Source organism: Pseudocercospora fijiensis, assembly GCF_000340215.1.
Source record: "Pseudocercospora fijiensis CIRAD86 unplaced genomic scaffold MYCFIscaffold_1, whole genome shotgun sequence".
In the NCBI taxonomy this organism is placed as follows: Eukaryota; Fungi; Ascomycota; class Dothideomycetes; order Mycosphaerellales; family Mycosphaerellaceae; genus Pseudocercospora; species Pseudocercospora fijiensis.
In genome coordinates, this window is record NW_006921532.1 from 10,153,873 (window position 1) to 10,174,244 (window position 20,372).

The 20,372-nt window shown below is 52.2% G+C and overlaps 5 protein-coding genes across 5 annotated transcripts; 3 read left to right on the forward strand and 2 right to left on the reverse strand.

Moving 5' to 3' along the window:
* Positions 1-3,196: 3,196 nt before the first annotated feature.
* On the forward strand, positions 3,197-4,404 carry MYCFIDRAFT_201917 (uncharacterized protein; the record flags this gene model as incomplete). The annotated part of the gene is made up of 4 exons (XM_007923849.1): positions 3,197-3,253; positions 3,318-3,336; positions 3,401-4,107; positions 4,162-4,404. 4 exons carry the CDS (start codon positions 3,197-3,199, stop codon positions 4,195-4,197), a joined length of 819 nt encoding a protein of 272 aa, XP_007922040.1. The 3' UTR covers positions 4,198-4,404.
* Positions 4,405-4,822: 418 nt separating this feature from the next.
* MYCFIDRAFT_55813 (uncharacterized protein) lies at positions 4,823-8,192 on the reverse strand (the record flags this gene model as incomplete). The annotated part of the gene is made up of 1 exon (XM_007921994.1): positions 4,823-8,192. One exon carries the CDS (start codon positions 8,190-8,192, stop codon positions 4,953-4,955), a length of 3,240 nt encoding a protein of 1,079 aa, XP_007920185.1. The 3' UTR covers positions 4,823-4,952.
* Positions 8,193-8,541: 349 nt separating this feature from the next.
* On the forward strand, positions 8,542-11,022 carry MYCFIDRAFT_150005 (vacuolar protein sorting-associated protein 27; the record flags this gene model as incomplete). Its single annotated transcript, XM_007923850.1, has 1 exon — positions 8,542-11,022. The coding sequence occupies exon 1, from the start codon at positions 8,773-8,775 to the stop codon at positions 11,020-11,022; it is 2,250 nt and encodes a 749-aa protein (XP_007922041.1). The 5' UTR covers positions 8,542-8,772.
* A 2,799-nt stretch (positions 11,023-13,821) lies between these two features.
* MYCFIDRAFT_7747 (uncharacterized protein) lies at positions 13,822-14,190 on the reverse strand (the record flags this gene model as incomplete). The annotated part of the gene is made up of 1 exon (XM_007921446.1): positions 13,822-14,190. A coding segment is annotated over one exon (369 nt), but the record flags the coding sequence as incomplete, so codon positions are not given.
* Positions 14,191-16,270: 2,080 nt separating this feature from the next.
* Positions 16,271-20,292, forward strand: MYCFIDRAFT_206340 (uncharacterized protein; the record flags this gene model as incomplete). The annotated part of the gene is made up of 1 exon (XM_007923851.1): positions 16,271-20,292. Exon 1 carries the CDS (start codon positions 16,342-16,344, stop codon positions 20,290-20,292), a length of 3,951 nt encoding a protein of 1,316 aa, XP_007922042.1. The 5' UTR covers positions 16,271-16,341.
* Between the last annotated feature and the right edge of the window lie 80 nt (positions 20,293-20,372).

Sequence of the window (20,372 nt, forward strand, 5' to 3'; positions counted from 1 at the left end):
ATTAGACCGTAGGGCGGAAACGATTCTAGCCGCGGACGCTTACTATACGACTCGCTTTGCGACTCGCCTTACGACTCGTAGTAACCCGGATCCGGAACTAGAACTAGAACTAGAACTAGAACTACTAGCTTTCGAAGACTGCTTCAAATACGATACGAGTAAGATAAACTAGCGGATCGAGGCATAGTAGCGCTAGTAAGCACCTATATTAAATAGCTAGAGGGGCTATTTTTACGAGTTACTACGCGAGTTACTATACGATACTAAATTGCTAGCCGATCGGATTGCCTTCCTTATAGTCTATATACTAATTATACACTATAAAGTCCTCGAATTTGTTTACCTCTAGAATAGCTATTAGATTAGGAAGCAGGCTAATCGACTATACGTCGTACTAGGTATTCCGTATATTCTATACTATTATCTAGAGCTAAGCGGGCATTCTTATTAAGGTATTCCTATGCCTAACGGCGTACTTAATAATATAGAGGAAGACCTTTAAGGATTCGGTATATATTAGATTCTATAGTACTCGCTATAGACTCGCTATAGACTCGCTAATAGACTCGCTACTTCCTAGATCTTAAAGCCTACCTGCCCGAGGCTACGCTTTCTTAGTATTAGATAGCATTGTAGATTTATAGCTTCTCGTATCTAGTAAGTAGTAGCGAGAATAGCGATAATATAGAGCGCCTTTACCGCTCTACCTACTTACTTCTTCGACGGCTAGCTAGGGAGTATATAGCTATAGGGTTAGAGCCGGAACTAATAGAGTTGGATAAGCTATTAGTAGCACGTAGTTAGTTAGCGGCGGCGCGGAATTAGGAAGCTAGGATAATTGAGTTTACAAATGATTTATACTAATCGGCGATCTACGAGCCGGCCGCGAGTATATAGCGAGTCGCTTTTTCTAGTTCGATTTTATCTATAACCTTCTTAAACCTCTACTATTTCTACCTCTATTTATCTAACAATACCTACTAATCTAATAATAGCTACTAATTGGGGCACCTATTGCACTAAATCAGGCGTCGACTATACAAAGATATATAGTAAATACCGATTCTGTTTATAATACGGCCTTCTTAATCCCGATCTACTAAGCGAGCAATTTATTCGCGAGCAATTAGTAGCCGCCGCTGCTACGAGTAGCTCCGCGAGTATAGTACGAGGCTTTAATGCGTTCCCTTCTATACCTAAGGCGGCTAATGCTATACGTAATACTGCTAGTTAGTATAAGCTAGCAACTCGAATACTAAATGCTAGATCTCGGAGCCTCTCGCAACGTCTACTAATACCTGCTTTAGCTTTAGCTTTAGCTTTATTAGACCTAAAAGCATAGGGATACTATTGCCGCTATTTAATCTATACTTAGTATATAGAAGTTAAGCTTACGAGTACAACTAAGATATAGTTCTATAGTAAACCTACCCTATATACTACTATTACGGATGCCTAGACTAACTAAGAATTCCTCGAAGCCGAGATAACATTTATAGACTAGATTGTCGACCGGATTAACGCCTACGAGCTACTAGATAGTAGTATCGATCGGACCTAGGACTATTTTAACTACTTCCTCTATATAGACTTTAGTAAAACAACTAATTAACTAGAGAAGCTAGCAAGTAAGGCGCTTCGATTACTTAGATAGGCTTTAACGGTCTATAAACTAGCAACAAAGTTATTATTAGTCTACGAGATTAAGCTCTATATCTAGACTAAGTAGGAGAAGCAGCAACAATAAAAGCGGAAACATCGGTTAAGTACTATTACTACGAGTACTAGTACGAGTAATATAGCGAGTTAGCAAAAGGTAGTTAATAGCATTAAGATTAAGAAAGAAAAGCTATAGACTAAGAAGGTTATCGATACGAATTAGCCGCCCGAGATAATTAACTTAAGCGGCGATACTACCGCGAGTATACCGCGAGGTACGCCTACTCCGAAAGGGTCGAGCGATTAGTAACCTACTAATAGATAGGCTAATAGCGGTAGATAGGCTAATAGCGGTAGATAGGCTAATAGCGGCGGAGAGGCTAATAGCGGCGGAGAGGCTAATAGCGGCGGAGAGGCTAAGAAGACAAAGCGTAGTTAACGACTAAAGAAGAAGAGATAGAATAGTAGACTCGTAGTAGACTCGCTATAGACTCGCTCCTTAAACATTATCTACTAGTAGCTCGCGATCGCTATTTAGCTATAGCTCCTTCTATATCGTATATATATCCTTAGACTTAATAATAGCCTTATTCTTAAGCTATTTAAACTACGAGAGGCAATATCCTTCTAACTTATCGAACCTAGCTTCTAATGCCTTAATCTTTACCTCTAGTTTAGTATTCTTTACCTCTACGGCCTCGACTCGCGCCTATATCGCGGCTAGCTCGCTGTTTCTATCGTCTTCTTTAACCTCTTCTATACTAGCCGTATAGCTAGACTTACCCTTATACTTGTAATAAGCGTAGATACGCTCGCCCTTAGTATTAAGTATACGATACTTAAAGTTATTAGAGCGTATATAGTAGTAGCATAGCGCTAGTACAAGCTTACTAGAGTCCGTTTCTATAATAAGTCTAGTAGCCTTATATTTCCGTAGTCTGTTTAATACCGCCTTCTTCTTATCCGGTATCGCTATTTAATCGAGTAGCTCTTACTATATCTACGCGCTACAATACTAGAAATCGTAGGTATTTATAGTCGTAGGGCGTCGAAGTCTAGAGCGAGTTAGTAGCGAGTCTATAGCGATACGCCTTACGACTTATAATAAATATTCTCCTCCTCCTACTAGTAAGTACGCTACTAGTAAAGAAGCTAAAGCTACTAAAGCTACGCTAAGAATAAGGTCTCGCGGAATACTAGTTATAGCGGCTACTACTATCGGTATCGGTATCGGTATCGCTATCGCTATCGCTATCGGTATCGATAGAAGAAGAATATTGCGAGGCAAGGCGCGAAAGTATAGCGAGTCTAAGTAAGGTTTGTCGCGACAATAGGCATAGTAAGGTTAGTAAGGAAGGCGCAATAATAGGAAGCGATAATAGACTAAAGTAAAGCCAAACCTCCATTAACAATCTGGTATGTATAGAGCTCCGTCCCTGCCTTGCGCCTTCTCCCATCCCACCTCCCACTTGACCTCTTTGAACTGAGCTCCAGGTAGTAACGACAACATCTTGACATCGTCTTCACAGCACCAACAATGGGATCGAAAGAGGCGACGGTAGCCTCGTTCATCGAGTCAGCACCACCAGGAGAGGTTGGTAGGAAGCAGCGCTCGGCCTAGGAGACTGCTTAGGCTGACAAGAATACGCAATATCTAGCTCGCCGATGTCGTCAATGGTACGCGACAATCCTCGAACAAGTGTCGCCGTCTTCACGGGACGTGACTAATTGGTAGACATAGACATCAAAGCGCTCGCCAGTAGCCAGCCGAACCTGCTCAAATCCCTCGACTCTGCGTTCAAGAAATACAACGAGGGACAATACACAACGGCGAAGCTGCCCGGCAGTAGCGATTCCGTCATCGTCAGCGAGCACAATGTGTTGGCAGGCGGCCGATACTTCGACTCCGCTACTCAAACCTCGTTCGCTTTCGATCACGCTTCGCAAAAAGCTTCCGGCGCCCAGCAGCATCCTCTCGAATCCTCGCACGCAGATCTCGTCCGCTCTCTCCTGAAAGCATTCCAAGTTGCTGCAGCCGAGCACTTCCCCTCCTACTCCATCGGGGTCTACCCCGTGGATAATGATTCGACAGTGGCTTTGGTGCTGGTAGCGAATAAGTATAGCCCACAGAATTTCTGGAATGGACGTTGGAGGAGTACGTACCTGCTCAATCCTTCTTCGAACTCACTTTCTGGGACTGTGAAGGCGGATGTGCATTACTATGAAGATGGCAATGTGAGGATGTCTACGTCGAAGAAGTTGGAATTGGGATCTGGGACTGGAAATGCCGAGAGCGTGGTGAGAGAGATTGCTAAGGCGGAGAATAAGTTTCAAGAGGAACTCAATAGGGCTTTCGTCACTCTGGCAGAGGGAAGTTTCAAGTCTTTAAGACGACAGCTCCCGGTCACGAGGCAGAGAGTAGAGTGGGAGAAGATTGGAGGATATCGGGTGAGTCATGCTTGCTTGCATACTTTCATTTACAGCCTACTGACATCTGTATAGCTCGGTCAGGATATTGGCGGAGGTCGGTCGAGGTAGCGTCTTCATCAGGGCCCCGCTGCTATTTCGTGCTGAAGAGTGATGGGGTACTGGCAAAGGCTACGCCGTGGCTGATAAGCCTTGAGATGTGGCAAGCTTCGCATTATCCAGGTAGAAAGCCGAGGTACCGCTAGCCGCATACATATCCATTGATTCACCTTGGCTGCCGACCGTCATAGCCAAGAACTTTTTCAACACGTTAGCCCGGCCATTACCCCTTTCCACTCTATTAGTCTCGGGTACTCTGGGACCCGTGTTTCATGAAAGAGTAGCCGAAGGAAATTTGGATGAAAAGCGGGCTTGCTCTGTCACGCTCACAGATTCAAGAGTTCTGCCCAAATTCTGGAAGCAAAATTGACGTGATCCAATAGGCCGCATCGTGTTGTGAACTTGAAGGAGGTGGGCAGGTAGGCATCTGCTACCCCAAGCGCCAGCAAACAGTGGAGGAGCTCGTCAATACTGCCTTTTCTTGAAAGCGAACATGTACCTGAACAAACAACTGCGCGAAGCTTTGCAATCGTTGCAGTCTTCCTCTAGAGGTTCACGGACCAAAGGGGACCGATTCGCGCGAGGGCAGCAAACATGAGCAAGCAAGACATAAGCATCTCTCGGTCTGCGATGATGACTATGGGGATGTTCTGGACTGATATTTTATGATTGGCCTCAAAAGAAATACATAACTCTATGATCAACATTTCGTAATGCATCACACGCTCGGAACGCTCAGCAACAATCACATCGCTTGGCGGGAGGCTCTATTTCGCCGCGCCATTCGTCTCATTCGCGTTCCGTCTCTGATAGAAGACGAGATACGCCTGGTCGTTGTCAAGGGCCTGCCCTGCACTGACGTTCTCAGGGTGGAAGTCGCTGTGTCTTGTATCATTAAAGTATCTCCAGCAACCTCGAGCTTTGTCCTTCACTGCACAGGTATAGTGGCCACTTTTCGTAGTGTCACCTAGATGCCTCACGACAGCGTATGCGTCATATATGTATGGTGGAGTCAACGTTACGTCCGTCTTCAATGCATCTGCACCGTGGTGTGTGGCGATATCGACAGCTTCTTGAGGTGAGGGGGGCGGGAGCACAAACTCCTCCATGTCTAAGCCTTGTAACGGGAAACGCACTGCGGTGTGAATCTTTCGTTGGTCGCCCCTGGCATTCTGCTTGAAGCGCTTCAATGCCACGACCAGGAAGGGAGGCGCACGAGTCATCGTGAGCTTTTTCGTAGCTCGTCGAGGCACTTTGCAGCTCGGACACGTCCATTGATTTTCGTCGTCGAGCAACTCGTCCTTGAAGTGCTGTCGCAGGCATTCTTGTAGCCTGATCTCCCGAGTGTCTGGGATCTCGACTTGCAAAAGCGCCCAAGCTTCGTAGGTCGTGCTTGTGAAGCTGCACTTTGGGCACTTTAGTTTCGAAGAATGCTGTCCATAAAATAATGATGTCAAGAATGAGTTTTCGCGATGGATATAGCGACCCCATTCGGTCTTGGCCACGACCAGTCTAGGCATACGTTCACGCTTCGCTTCTTCCTGCTCGGTCAACATGCGTAGTGGCTGCTTCGCCCACTGACCGTTGAAGTCTTCATGCAAGCAATCGACAATGAAGCTGAAAAATTCTTGCGCATCCTGCTGTTGATTCGGATCCTTGAATGTGCTGTTCAAACGTGCACAGAAGCCAAGCAGTGTCGTCGGCTTGATGTAGTCGTACTTGCCTTCCCAGAGTGAGCGCACAGTATTTGCATAAATTTCCGGAAGCAAACCGCGGCTGCCCTTCCAGTTGTCCTTTTGCACGAGTTTCTTGTAACCGTCATCGAGCACGAGGATGGTGAGGGGTGTGGTAGCAGATAGAGCTTGCAGCGTCGCGTTCATATAGCACGTATTGCCAAAGTTCTGGATGCCTGTCTTGGGAATGCGCATATTCTGCGACAAGAATCTCTGAGGAATGTATGGCAGCAGTTGGCTGGACGACCTGGTAGTCGGCGTCGTTTGTGACACTGCACGGTCGCTGACACCAGTATAGCTCACACGCGGTGCTGCTGGTGCTGGTCGAGCAGGCGTGGGAGGATATACCGAATGTGCGGGCGTAGCTGGATACTGGAGCCCAGCAGACTGAGGACGTGGTGGTGCATCACGAGATGGCATCTTTGTGATGGTCTGCTGTCCAAGGGTACCAGCTTCAGGGAAGCGTGCATTGAACTCGTCGATGTTGGGGTATTTCTGCATTGCATCAGACTCCTCCTCATCATCGCTGCCTTGCGGTACAGGAGCTTCTGGCATGCTTTCACTTTGCGCTCGGTCGCGCCACTTCTTCTCTTCTTCCGCATCGAGGGGATTGTAATCGCGCAATCGGCGCTTCGGCAGCCGCATCTGCCCATCTCTCGGCACACGCCTTTGCAATGGTCGGCCGGGCTTGACGCGGGCTTGAGTGCTGCTTGATTGTAAAGCTTGATTGCCCAAGAGGTCGACCCAAGCCAAGATACCTCCAATCAGTAAGATTGGAGGACGCTGCAGCGGCTTATCTTGATTGAAGTCGTAGAGAGCTTCATGTAGATATTTGAGCTTTGTCTGGGCCTCGCCTTGCGGATGCGAAAGGTAGCTTTCCGACTGCGTATGATTATCGTAGTACACTACGAGATCGAATTTATCTCTGTTGTGGAAGATTTCTTGCTCTTCATCGGGAGATATTACGAGACGATCAGCCAGCTCCTCGGCGCTCATGCCCTGGCGTAGTCCAGCTGGCTCAATACATATTACATTCCTGGTGTATATGTGACCCTGATCGAATTCATCGCGAGGCCGGAAGTCGATGAGCAAAATGTTGAATCGTTCCCGGTAGTCATACAATCGTTCGGCGCTAATGCGAGTCTCCTTTGGCATGTGAACTGATTTCCTTCGAGGCATCTGGCCTGGTACTGGTGCTGCGCCATTCGTCGAAGCATTGCCAAAGTAGTCTCCTGTCCCGTTGGGAGCCACGTACGAGGCAGATGAAGAAGGGACCAAGGACGACTTGCGGCTAGGACCTGCCAAACTTCTGGCGCTGTGCCTAGGTGGCGCGATGTTACCGGTCGTCTGCATGTTCCGAGCAGGGCTGTAGGTCGGACTAGGTGGTGTGGGCATGGCCGCAGCTATCAGGGTGTCCAACGGCAACTTCGCCGGAGGTCCAGGCGCAGTGCCATTCTCAGGCATCTCTCGGGGTCCAGAAGGTCTGGCGGTCAAGGCAGACTTCTGCGGGGCATCTGAGTTTCCTCCAAAATCACTCGCAGAAGGCATCACGAGACTCTGAACGGACGAAGTAGAATCTCTCGAGCGCGGTCTCCCGTTCGGAAGCTCAGCACCAAAAGCGCGTAGCTTGGCAAATCTATCTGCAATCGACTCTGCTCCAGGAGAGGACGTCGAGCCATTGATAGATGATATCGCTCTGGCATGGAGCTTCTCCGGCTTCGGTGAGACAGATGGCTTGACTTTATGTGCTCCGGAGGCTGGCACCGGCACTGCCATTGCCATAGCACTTTCCGAGCCGGCACGTGCATGCGGGACACCGCTACCTGCTCGTTGATCTCGGGACAAGACGCCAGAGCGGGCGTTGTTCGCGATGATATCTTCCTTGATCTTGGCGAATTTGTCGTCCAAGGCAGTGATCCTTCTTTGGAGTATGTTCAACTTCTGATCTCCATGCTGATCGTGCATGAAATGGACCTTGTCCTTGTGTCGAGGAATGACGGACACTGCAATCTCGTAGGCTCGCAGGTAGTCGACAAAGGCCAGGTCTGGGCGGCGGAAGTCGATATAGGACTGGGCTTGTTGCAGCGATCGCTCGGCGAAAGCGAACAGCTGGCTGACTGATTGTGTCTGGCTGTATCCCGTCTGCGCGTCGGCTTTGAGATCGTCAATGTGCGCAAAGACGCGCTCACCGCCGCCATCGTGATTGCCCGCGGCCGTGCCTCCGTTCGCAGTGGGAAGGCGTGCGCTCGGCAAGGTGTCGACGGCGGCGCTCATGGTGGTGGAGGAGGAGGAGGTGTAGTTTCCGCGCACAGCATGTTCAGTGTGCGCGGAACTGAGACAGAGAGGGAGGCGGAGGCGGATGCGCCTGCTCGGCCACTAGGCAGACGGAATTTGGGATGACGAATGTGTGTGCAGGGCGGGAGATGTTCAGTGGTGTTCACAAACTGAGCCTGAGCCTGAGCCTGAGCCTGACTACTGCTGAGAGCCTGAGCCGATTCACGTCATGCGACAAGGACAAGGACAAGGGTTCAGTCGCTGACATGCCATGCCCCTCTGCCGCTGCCGCCGCTGCTGCTACGGAGAATTCCTATTCCTGTTCCTGTTCCATTCCCACGCTCTCACACAACAACTACTCTACCCACAATCCAACCAGCAGCCGTGACTGCCTGGCCCGAACAGACGCTCGTTGATACGCCTCCCCGCTACCGACTGCACGACGCCGATGGGAGCACTGGCAGCTGGTGTTTGCCTCCTCTCCAGCTGTAGTCCTCGCCATAGCCCTGTGCACCTCCACGTCCCGCCCTTCGACACATCCATCCCATCAAGCTGCCGCCGGGGATAAAGCTGCTTGAGGATGGCGTCCTGGTTTGGAAATGCGGCAAACAGCGAGCTCGATGCGCAGATCGAACGAGCGACATCCAGTTCGCTCGAGGACATCGCGCTCAACCTCGAAATCAGCGATGTCATCCGCAGCAAGACGGTGCAGCCGCGAGAGGCCATGCGCAGCCTAAAGCGCCGCATCGGCAACAAGAACCCCAACGTGCAGCTCGCCGCGCTCAATCTGACAGACACATGCGTCAAGAATGGCGGCTCGCATTTCATGGCCGAGATTGCCAGCAGAGAGTTCATGGACAATCTGACCAGCATCCTCAAGGCCGCTGGCTACGCCTACACCTCCGCCGAAACCAACGCCGACGTGAAAGCCAAGATCCTCGAGCTCATCCAAAATTGGGCCGCAGCTGCCCAGGGCCGCGAAAGCCTGACCTACATCTCCGACACCTATCGCTCGCTGCAGTACGAAGGCTTCCACTTTCCGCCCAAGCAGGACGTCGCCAGCAGCATGTTCGACTCCTCTGCCCCGCCCGAGTGGACGGACAGCGACGTCTGTCTGCGATGTCGCGAGAAATTCACCTTCACAAACCGCAAGCACCACTGTCGAAATTGCGGCGGTGTCTTCTGCGGCACATGTTCGAGCAAGAGCCTGCCACTGCCACATTTGGGAATCATGCAGCCGGTGCGAGTGGATGATGGCTGCTACGTGAAGCTTACGGAGAAGAGCCGCGCCGCGCTGGCGCCAGCGCCGCAGAGCCCGGCAGGTGCGAAGAGGACCCTCTGGCAGGACTCTGGCATGGGTCGGAGTGGCTCAGAACGAATGCAGCCAAGAGGTGCTCGCGTGACAGAGGACAGCTTCGATGCCGACTTGAAGCGCGCGCTGGAGATGAGCTTGGAGGAGAGCAAGGGTCACGCGGGAGCAGGATACGTGCCGCAGTCGCAGTCGCAGCTGCCTACGCCGAAGCCGCAGACCAACGGAAACAGCAAGAGCGCGCCGAAGCAGGATGCAGAGGAGGAGGATGCAGATCTCAAGGCGGCCATTGCGGCGAGCATGCAGGATATGGAGGAGCAAAAGAAGCGACATGCGAAGGAGCTCAAGGAACAGGCTTCTTCGCCCGTTGCAGCTGCATCTCAATACAAGCCCAACAACCAGTTTGAGTTGACGCCTGTGGAGGCTGAGAACATCAATCTATTTGCCACGCTTGTAGATCGTCTACAGCACCAGCCGCCTGGCACCATACTGCGAGAACCTCAAATCCAGGAGCTGTACGAAAGCATAGGCACCTTGCGCCCCAAACTGGCCAGGACATATGGGGAGACCATGAGCAAACATGACACCCTGCTAGATCTGCACTCGAAATTGGCAACAGTAGTACGCTATTATGACCGGATGCTGGAAGAACGCATGGCAAGTGCCTATACATCGAGCAGGTACGGTGCTCCACAGCGGACGAGCATGTACCCAAACATACCGTCTGCTGCATCTGATGGACCCAGCGGTGTCGAGAGCTACTACACCGGGAATGCCCCGCAGATGGATGGCTATGCTCCGCCACCGTCTCAGGCAGCATATGGCGCTTACCAACAACCATCCGCTCCCTACCCTTCGTTTGACAAGCAGCGCGTCTCCTCGCATGGTCCACCTCCGCCTGAAGCGTCATATTACCAACAGCCGCAGCAAGGCTATCCTCTTCAACCCCAACCTCCGCAGCAGCAACAGCAGCAGCAGCAGCCGCCGGCTCATACACCATATCAACAGCAGCATCAACCACCTCCTGAGCAGCCTCAACGACGCCCCTCCACGCAATATCATCCGCAGACCAACTCACAATATGCGCACAGCCATAGCTCTCAGCAGTCAAATCCAGCTGTCTCCTCCCCTCCCGCAGATCCCAATGCCAACTTCTACTACGGCGAACAGCCTCCCACATCGGCGCCACATCAACAAGCACTTCCGTCCCAGCAGCAACAGCAACAGCCGCCGCCAAGCCCCGAGATGTATCACCAACCACCTCCTCAGCAATACCAACAGCCGCCTCATCAGCAACAGTCAATACCTCCTCAATCATATCCCCAGCAGGCACCACAACAACCTCCTCTGCAAAGACAACCTTCGCAGCAGCATTACCACCAGCAGACGCCAAGACAACGGGCTCCTCAGCAGCAATGGCCTCAAGCGCCTGCAGCTCTTGGTGGCTATGGACAAGAGGCGTTTCCGTCGGCACCGCAACATGCGCCACAAGTCAAAGAGGAAAGTTTGATTGAGCTGTAGATGTCGGTCCAATGTATAGATACCCAAATTGCACGTATGACGAACAAAAGGCTGCTGGGCCAAGCGCGTCCACGTTCCTTGACGCCGCTGTTATCCGCCACAAGCTTGCGAAGTGAACATGACCAATAACGTCTTACTAAGGGCGCCGCTACCCTTCCTTCGCTGTTACTGTTTCCATTTCTCATTATACGGCCAGCGCAGAAGATGAGGGAAAGAGATAGGAGGCTGGCAGTCACACTGAACCAAGTATCCGAACAGTGTTTACGGCATCATCGCGGGCTTCGATTTCGCGAAGGACCCATCTGCGACAGGTTTGCTTGCCCATGTGGCCCTGAAAGGGGACATCCACAAGCAATCTGCGCAGCATCAGAGAAAAAGCATGATTCCTCCTCTCCACCCATCGATAATCTCAGCAGCATCGTTGCCCAATGAAGGGAGCCTGTTGCTGCAAAAGCTCGAAGGCGGGGGGAACCAAGCATTCCGACAAAGACGAGTGGAAATATCCATGGCACTTCGTAGAGAATTGGAACGACTTCCTAGATGCGAATAGAGCCTTTCTCCGCGGCGAGACGACTCGCTCACCATATTGCAGATGCAATGTAAAGCAATATCCGATTCGAAATTTCACGCTGATACTGGATCCTCCTGGTAGATCAGTCCTGAGACCCATCCTCTCAGCCCTATCTTCTCGAGCTCCACGATTTCGGCTTTCTGGGTTCCTCCAGCCAGCCATTGCGAGACGACGATCATCACGGTGTGAATGCGGTGAGCACTCTGCCTTTGAGCAGATCAAACAACGTGCTTTCTTATGTTTTTTTGCTTCCTGCTACTGCGCTGGGCGATCGCTACGAACCTTTTCGAGCTGAACTAGCATCAGACGGCGGTATCCATATGGCAACTTTGGAGCATGAGGGGAGCTGTAATGAAGGCAATCATGCACTTCCCTCTGCTACTGAAGAACGCAATACTGATGTTGTGTGTTGTCTGTTCTATGCCGTTGCAGGATCTTTCCGAAACCTAGACATGACTTTCCCTATAAGTGGAATACTCATACGATTCGAAGCACCGAGACTTATCAAGAATCTATGAGATTGGAACTGAGACCCATTCGATTCATCGATCTGAATTGTAGCAAGATTGTCAATCGGCTGATGGAGGTCAATATGGGGTTGATGAGGGAAGCTAGACCGCTCATTTTCCGTGTCTTGGCTGATGATAGGTGGGTTTGCACGAGGTCGTCAAAGGATAGAGGACTTGTTGGCCATCAGTTTCTATCCTAGGAACGAGTCTGATCTTTCGAAATGGGCCAAAGAGGTTGCGCAGAGGTGCGGGTTGGATAGGGGATTTGTAGTGGATGATCAAGCGAGTGAGAGTGAGAGCGACGAGGATGGTGATAACGGAGATCAATGAGGAATCAGAGTAATGCTAGCTTGTCCTGGGAAGGAATGTGGTCTTTCCTTATGGCACTATCATTCTGCTGCTGACATTGCACCAGATTTGGAATTCACCCCGCTATTCACAGTCCTTGCTTGTCATGCAAGAAACTACCGCGAATGTTTGACTCTCCGGATGACAAAATGTGCCTGGGAAGGCAATCGTGGGAATCGAGCGGCTTTGCAAGGGCTAGGAGAGAAACGACTCAAAAGACCGAGGACGTTCGATCCATCGAATATAGTCATCATCCTGCACGACTGGAAGAGGTTTCGAGCAAGGCTTACCGGAGGAAATGGTATGGGGAGCGCACGGTTGATCGGGGGAAGTGGATTACTAGGGTTGAAACCATTGGCAATAAATTGCCTGGTTGTGGGAATTTTTCGAGGGAGTGGGCTGCGGGAGTTGTGGTTTGATGAGGAATCACGGTAGCTTCGTGGCAAAAACAAGAAGGAGGCGTCGAGATGGCGGCAAATTGTGGCATCTACGTGCGTCGATCATCTGCTCTATCTTGGCAAGTCCTTGCATCATTATCAATGGGTATCAAGTAGTTTCGCATGCTCGTGGCGAGAAAGCTTCCGCCGCCTCTACCATGCGTCCGTCTTCCCACCTGCGCACAATATCCTCTATCTTTCGCGGCCAGATGGGCATTGTGATGTAAGCTTTAGCACAAGTGCCGAGTGATACGAAGCAGCAGCTTTCGTTCAGCAACTAGGGGCTTCACTGGTTCATAAACATGTAATCGTTCAGCTGGCTTTCATTCAGCTGGAAAGGATGTTCCGCATCCTGGAATGGGTCTGGTTCCGTGGCACCACTTATGCCATGGTAGGAGTAGAAAGGCATCTTTGCAGGGCCATGGGGCGTCGGTGGTTGAGAAGGCGTAGTGGTACCACTTCGACAGTGCGGTATCGTGCAAGGCTGGATATTGCACGGTTGACGAGTGGTAGGATCGCAGTCCTCATCGTCGCATGGATCACAGGGATCACATCCTGCGTCGTCGCACGGCTGGAAGGCGTCATGAGCAGGGAACAAATCGTTGCATAAGATATTGCACGGAAGGCATACAGGTATGTTGCAACCTTGCTTGCTGCACTCGATGGACGGTGGTCGAAGGAGCGACGCCGACGAGAAGGGCGTTGATGAGGATATGCTGAGACTCGAAGCGCGTGAGATGGGCGTGCTTGACACACTTCGGGAAGACGAGCGACGAGACTCGGCCTTTCTCGACGCTGACTTGAACTGCTGAAGCCACAAGTTCCACGCGTGTGGATCGGTGACGGTCTCCAGGCCGTGGCACTCGCGCTCACAGTGCTCCTTCATCTTGTCCTTGCGGCTGTCGACATATGTGCAGCCATGCGTCCTGCGCGCGGGGCACTTGATTCCCGTGTCCGGGTTGTGGACCTGCTTCTTGTGTTTCGACAAGTTCGACGAGTCGTCGAATGCCTGCGTGCAGTAGGGGCAGATGTGCTTCTTGGCCTTGAGATGCACGCTGTTCATGTGACCGTCCAGGGCGTGCTTGACGGCAAACGATCGGCCGCAGCCGGGCCAGTTGCACACGAAATCCTTGGCGCCGGTGTGGGTGGTGAGGTGTTTGTCGAGTTGGTCCTTGGTGACGAAGGCGTGCGTGCAGCTGGGGCAGGGGAAGGGCTTGTAGCCGGTGTGGCTGTGGACATGCCTCACGAGTTTGTTGGCGGTGGGAAAGCTGCCTTTGTCGCAGCCGCTCCATTGGCAGACGAAGGAGGCCGCGCCTCGAACGTGGTGAGAGCGAATGTGGTCGTTCAGTGACTTGGCGTCGATGAACTTGTGGCGACAGGCAATGCCGTCGACCGACCAGTGGCACAGGTACTGCCCGTTCACGAGCGCCGGTGCTCCCGCAAGGCCGGGTCTCCGCATGCATCGCGCTCCCGTCGGTGTCTTGACGTGGTACCGAGGCGGCGGCGGCGGCGGCGGCGGAGGCGGCGGCGACATTGCCATCGCGGAGCTGCAGAAGTCTGGCAACAACTCCGGGTGCAGGTCGTCGCTGCCCAGTGGAGCGAATGCCGCGTCGCTGCTTCCCGATGCGTGGAGGTCGCCATCGTCGTGCTGTGGATTGATCAGGCACGAGAAGTGGCTCCGTGGATGCCAGTAAGGCAGCGCCGATGGGTTGGTCGCGCTGTCTCGGAGCGCGCTCTCTTCAAAGCGGGTCATCGTATTGATGCTTCTTCAAGCAATGCTCATGGCCTCGATGTCTGCGAGGAGTCTTCCAGTCGGTCTGACGTCGAAAAGCCCCTCCAGCTTCCAGTAAAGGTATTGTATTGTTGCACCTTGATGGCATGGTCATGGTCATGCTTGGAGGAGGCGAGGCGGCATCCCACGCAGAGCGCATCTGAAAACCACCTTGATGGTCGCCCTGCCGCATACAATGACAATCCTTGCGTGATAAGGTCCTGTGAGCCCGCGGTAGCTTCCGATGCACGTGTTCGCTCCCCGCCGCCGCCATGCACAGGGCAGGGCATTCACGTGTCTCAGAGACCAAGACGCGTGGCGTGGCATTGGCACTGGCTGGCATTGCATCGATGTTCCTACTGTATCCTTCGTATCCCACCACACCCAGTGAGCTCAGAAGTCAATCTCGCGAACGTACCTCCATCCGCTCGTACCCTATCGACCTCTCCGAGCATGGGCAATTGCTTCGGCAAGGAAAGCTCAGATGCCAACTTCAGTGGCCAAGGACGCACGCTCGGTGCAACACCTGCAAACACCTCGACATCGGGAACCAAAGCGCGTACGGCCGCGGCGCCAAAGATAAGCTCGCCAGAAGGAGGGCGGGTCTTAGGGAAGAATCCGCAAGCTCCCAATGAGTCGGACAGCCCTGGCGCAGCAGCAGCAAGAGCAGCAGAGGTGCGTTCAATACATTCTACAACCACTTCCACAAAGCCCACAACCAGCCCAGCTGGCAGTCGAATGGTCACCTGCATCTGCGTCAACACGATCGCCTCAGCCAGAGCATGAGCTGACATATAACTGTGCGTTTCAGGAACGGCTCAAAGCTTCGCAAGGCAAGGGAAAGCTCGGCAAGCAGCTTGACGCTCAGAAAGCGCAAACACAAGCGAACACTCTGGCTCAGACGGCGCGAGACAATGTCGCAGCCAGGGATGCCGATGCCGCAACGCAGGCACGAAATTACAATTGACGAGAACAAGCGTTGACGACGGTACGAGGTGATGATGATGATGACAATGATGGTGATGGCGATGACAATGATGGTGATGGTGGTGATGATGATGACAATGATGGTGATGGTGATGACAATGATGGTGATGGTGATGATGAAAAGCGGACTTGAAAATGCTCTTGGTCTTGTCCAGCATTTGAGCGACTCTCTATGCATATCGACGCGTTGCGTTTTAGACCTTAGATGACGGCCTCAACGCCCAAGCTGAGCACTGCCTAGCGATATTGAGAGGGCAAGCGAAGGCGTATCTCGTCGTTGCCAAGGCTTCAAGGTTGGGCTTGTCCAGATGATGGAGTGAATAATGGAAGGGAAAGGGAGGGAGGTGTTTGAACGGAGCTTCTGGAACTCGCAACAGCTCAAAGCCACAAAGCGGCTCGTTCCTGCCACACTACGTCACGATTGCATATCGCTACGCGCGCCTTGCCTTCTCCTGCGAGATGGCACAAGAATATGTGCCGCTTTGTGTTTGTGCCTTGGTTGGTGGCTCGTCGTGCAGTTGCACCAAGCCAAGCCCAGCCATGATTGCCTGTCCATATGACATGTGCACACGAGTTTCCTCTTCCTCGTCCCTATGTCCTTCTCTTCCCTTGACTTGACGCCAATACAACACCTCCTGGGCACCTGCGCGGGCATAAGGACACTGGAGCGCATCGCAGTCGCGACTGAGCGAGAACATGGCGGATCCTGAGCAACAGCAACAGCAACAGCAACAGCAACAGCACGTTGCTCCCGGCGGCGTGTACTCTGGCAAGAATAAGATTCCAACAGTCGGACAATTCATTGAGCGTCTGGACAAAGACAAGAAGGACCGAGATCGACAGATTGATGAGCAGAAACAGGGCACAGTCGGCTCAGATGTGCAGCCTCATCGGAACGAGAAGAAATCAACCAAAGGCAAGACAGTTACAGATCCGACAACCGGGAAACAGGTCGTCATCGAGGATGTAAACGATGCCTTTATTGAGCGAGCCAAGAATCCCTCACTTTCTGTGCCCAATGCGAACCTGGGCAGAGACACAACAGTGCAAACTGATCCCTCGCAAAAGAACCCAGAATACAAAGAGAAGCAGGACATCACAGCCCCTCCAGACCCCATCGCTGAGGGCTCCACCAGCGATGTTCCCATTCATGGCGAGAAGACGAACATCCTCTTTCACCCGACACCAAGCGTTAGCTACGAGCCGACATTTGCGAGACTGGAAGAGCGAGGCTTATGGCTCGTGGTCGGCGTCTTCTTCGCTATCGTCATCCTGGGCCGCACATTCGGCGGCCGCTACATTGGCATGATCCCTCTGGCCGGATGCATAGCTAGTGGCATCTGGCTCTGGATCAGAGAGCTCGTTCGGTCCGGTCGAGAGGTTGAATGGGAATCCGAGAAGGAGCGTGGCAAGACTGCCACCGCTAATTTGCTGCCCGAGAGCGTCGAATGGATGAACACACTGCTCGGGATCGTGTGGGGTCTAGTCAACCCTGACATGTTCACAGCTGTCGCCGATACTCTGGAGGACGTGATGCAAGCTTCAGTGCCTGGTATCATCGAAAACGTTCGCGTCGCCGAGATCAACCAGGGCAGCAACCCAATTCGAATCCTCAGCTTGAGGGCGCTTCCTGACGACCATATGAAGGATGTCAAGCAAGCTATTCATGAGGAAAACAAGAAGAGCAAGGACCCACAAGAAGCTGCTGCTGATGAGGAAGGCGGCGACTACTACAATCTCGAAATCAGCTTCGCATACCACGCAGAACCTAGTGGCAAGCGTGCGAGCGACAAGGCCAGGAACATGCACATGCAGCTTGTTTTCTATCTTGGTATCAAAGGTCTCTTCGGCGTACCGCTCCCGATCTTCGTAGAGCTTCAAAGCTTGGTCGGCACAGTGCGCCTACGAATGGCCATGACACCAGAGCCGCCTTTCTTGAAGACGCTCACTTTCACCCTGATGGGCGTACCGCACGTTGCAGCTGGATGTATACCAATGGTCGAGAAGGGTGTTAATCTCCTCAACTTGCCCTTGATTTCTCAGTTCGTTAACTATGCCATCGGCGCGGCAGCGAGCATGTACGTTGCACCCAAGTCCATGTCCATCGACATGCGAGCCATGCTGCAAGGGGATGATATTACCAAGGATGTACAGGCACTAGGGGTTCTCTGGATTCGCATCCATAAAGCCATCGGCCTCAGCAAGCAAGACAAGCGTGGCTCCAAATGGGGCGGATCCGATCCATATATCACCCTTACCTTCAGCAAGTACGGCAAGCCAATGTATTGCACACGTGTAATCACAGACGACCTCAATCCAATCTGGGAAGAGACTACAGCACTTCTGGTGACGCCTGAGCTGATCAAGGCCGACGAGAACTTGAGCGTAGAGCTTTGGGACAGTGATCGCCACTCCGCAGACGACATCGTCGGAAAAGTCGAATTGAGCATGCAAAAGATGATTCAGCATCCAGGCAAGATGTACCCACAAGTTTCCAAGTTAGCTGGCATGGATGAAGGTTCAGAAATGCCTGGCGAGCTTCACTGGGAAGTTGGCTTCTTCGGCAAGCCTCAATTTCGCCCAGCTCTGCGGACTGATGGCAAAAACAAGGCATTGCCTGACAACCTCAAGGACCACCCGGAGCTTCAAGATGAGAAGGGTGTGCAAAACACTGCTACCGACGATGCTGTGCAGCACACCCCACCAGATCCCCTTTGGCCGAGTGGTGTCTGCTCGATCATCATTCACCAGATTGTCAACTTGGAGCTGGAGAACGTGAAAGGTACCACAGGCACTCGTAACGGTCGTGAGTATGAGCCCGCAAAGCCCTACGGCGAGGCCACTGAAGAAGAGGGTGGCGACCTTCCAACCTCATATTGCACCATTCTGTACAACGATGAACTTGTCTACCGCACCAGAGCCAAGGCTGTGAGCAGCAAGCCCATCTTCAACGCTGGAACCGAGCGCTTTGTGCGCGACTGGCGCAGTGCTATCATCACTGTGACTGTTCGCGATAGCCGCAATCGTCAGCACGATCCGATACTGGGTGTGGTCCCTCTAAAGCTGTCGGACATCCTCGAGACCAGTAGCCAAGTCACAAGATGGTACCCGCTCGATGGCGGTATCGGATTTGGTCGCATTCGCATCTCTCTCCTCTTCCGCTCCGTCGAGACTCGTCTGCCACCGCGACAACTCGGCTGGGATGTCGGTACATTCATGTTCACGTCCCAAAACATTAAGGCGCCTGGCTACACGCATCATGCTAGAATCAAGATGCGAACAGGTGGCTCTTCTGGGAAAATCAGCCGCAGTGTCTGCCACCAGCTCGAAGAAGGACAAACCGGTTACTACTGGGATCTCACAAAAGCTGACCCAGAAGGCAAACCGATCAGACTTCCTGTCAAGTACCGTTACCGCTCTCCTGTTGTGTTCGAAATGCACATCGCGAACAAGCGGAAGGCCGATGGCTATGCTGTTCTCTGGTTGCATGAGCTGGTCGACAACGAGGATCAAGAGGTTGATATCCCGATCTATCAGACTGCGGCACCAGCACGCCTCACTCAGAACTACATCACACCCGAAATCATTGCACAGGACAAGCTGCCGGGCCTTGATGATTTGAAGGAGATTGGAAGACTCCAATTCACTGGTCGATTCAAGGCAGGCATGGACGAGTCTCACGAGGCTTTCGTTGCAGATAACAACTCGCGAGAGACATTCGAGACTTGGGAGGCATGTCTGGCCGAAGGTGTGCGGACAAGGCTTGTCGAGAAGGAGCTTCCTGAACGTGTTCAAACACTTCACGATGAGTCCCTGACGGAAGGCCGCGATGTTCTGAAGGAGGCGCCAGAAGAGGAAAAGAAGAAGTGGCTAGCCAAAACCGGCACTGACTGGTCTGGTGCTTTCGGTGATGATCCGGCCAAGTACATGGACCAAGACGGCAAGAAGCGCCGCGAGCTTGGTCGTGACCTGCCTCTCCAGCCTGACGAGGATACGGATAATGATGGCTTCACTGCCGAAGAGGATGAGGACGACAATGATGACTCTGATCTGGGCATTGTCGATGCCACCAACACCGGTCGTGGCTCAGTCGACGGACGTCAATCGATTGGTACTATGGAATCCGGCTGGACTGCAGGCACCACCGGCACCTCTGATACCGCCATGTCACAGAAAGATGTCAACAGACAAAACAAGAAGACCGAGAAGCGCAAGCAACGTGGTCTCATGCAATGGAAACCTGCTCGCAACTTCAAGTTCGCAAAGGATGAGGCCATAATTGGCGCTAGGAAGCTCAAGGGCAAGATCACTGGTGGTCTTGACGGAAGACAGCCTGGAGTGGTGAGTCAATGTCCCAATCACGACATTGTCGTTCATTCGTTGCTAATGACGCTTGCAGGAAACCGAGACTGGCACTTAATGACCTCAATTGCGACTGTTGGTGGCATTTATGGAGAACAGGCCAAAAGCACGAATTATGACAACCATATTCTAGGGACACTGGTAATCTTCACGAAGTTCTTGGTCACAAATGGTGCTATTAGACACGACGGCACAATCAGATATCCTGTATTGAAGCCACAAGTTGATACCCTGCATCATACATGTCGAAAGTCCATCTCCGTTCTCGTCGTCGAACCTATGTAATTACCCATGCATTCTGGAGAAATTGGTTGGCAGCTCAGATCGCGTCACATCTCAATGAAGTGCTCAACAGACTCGACAGA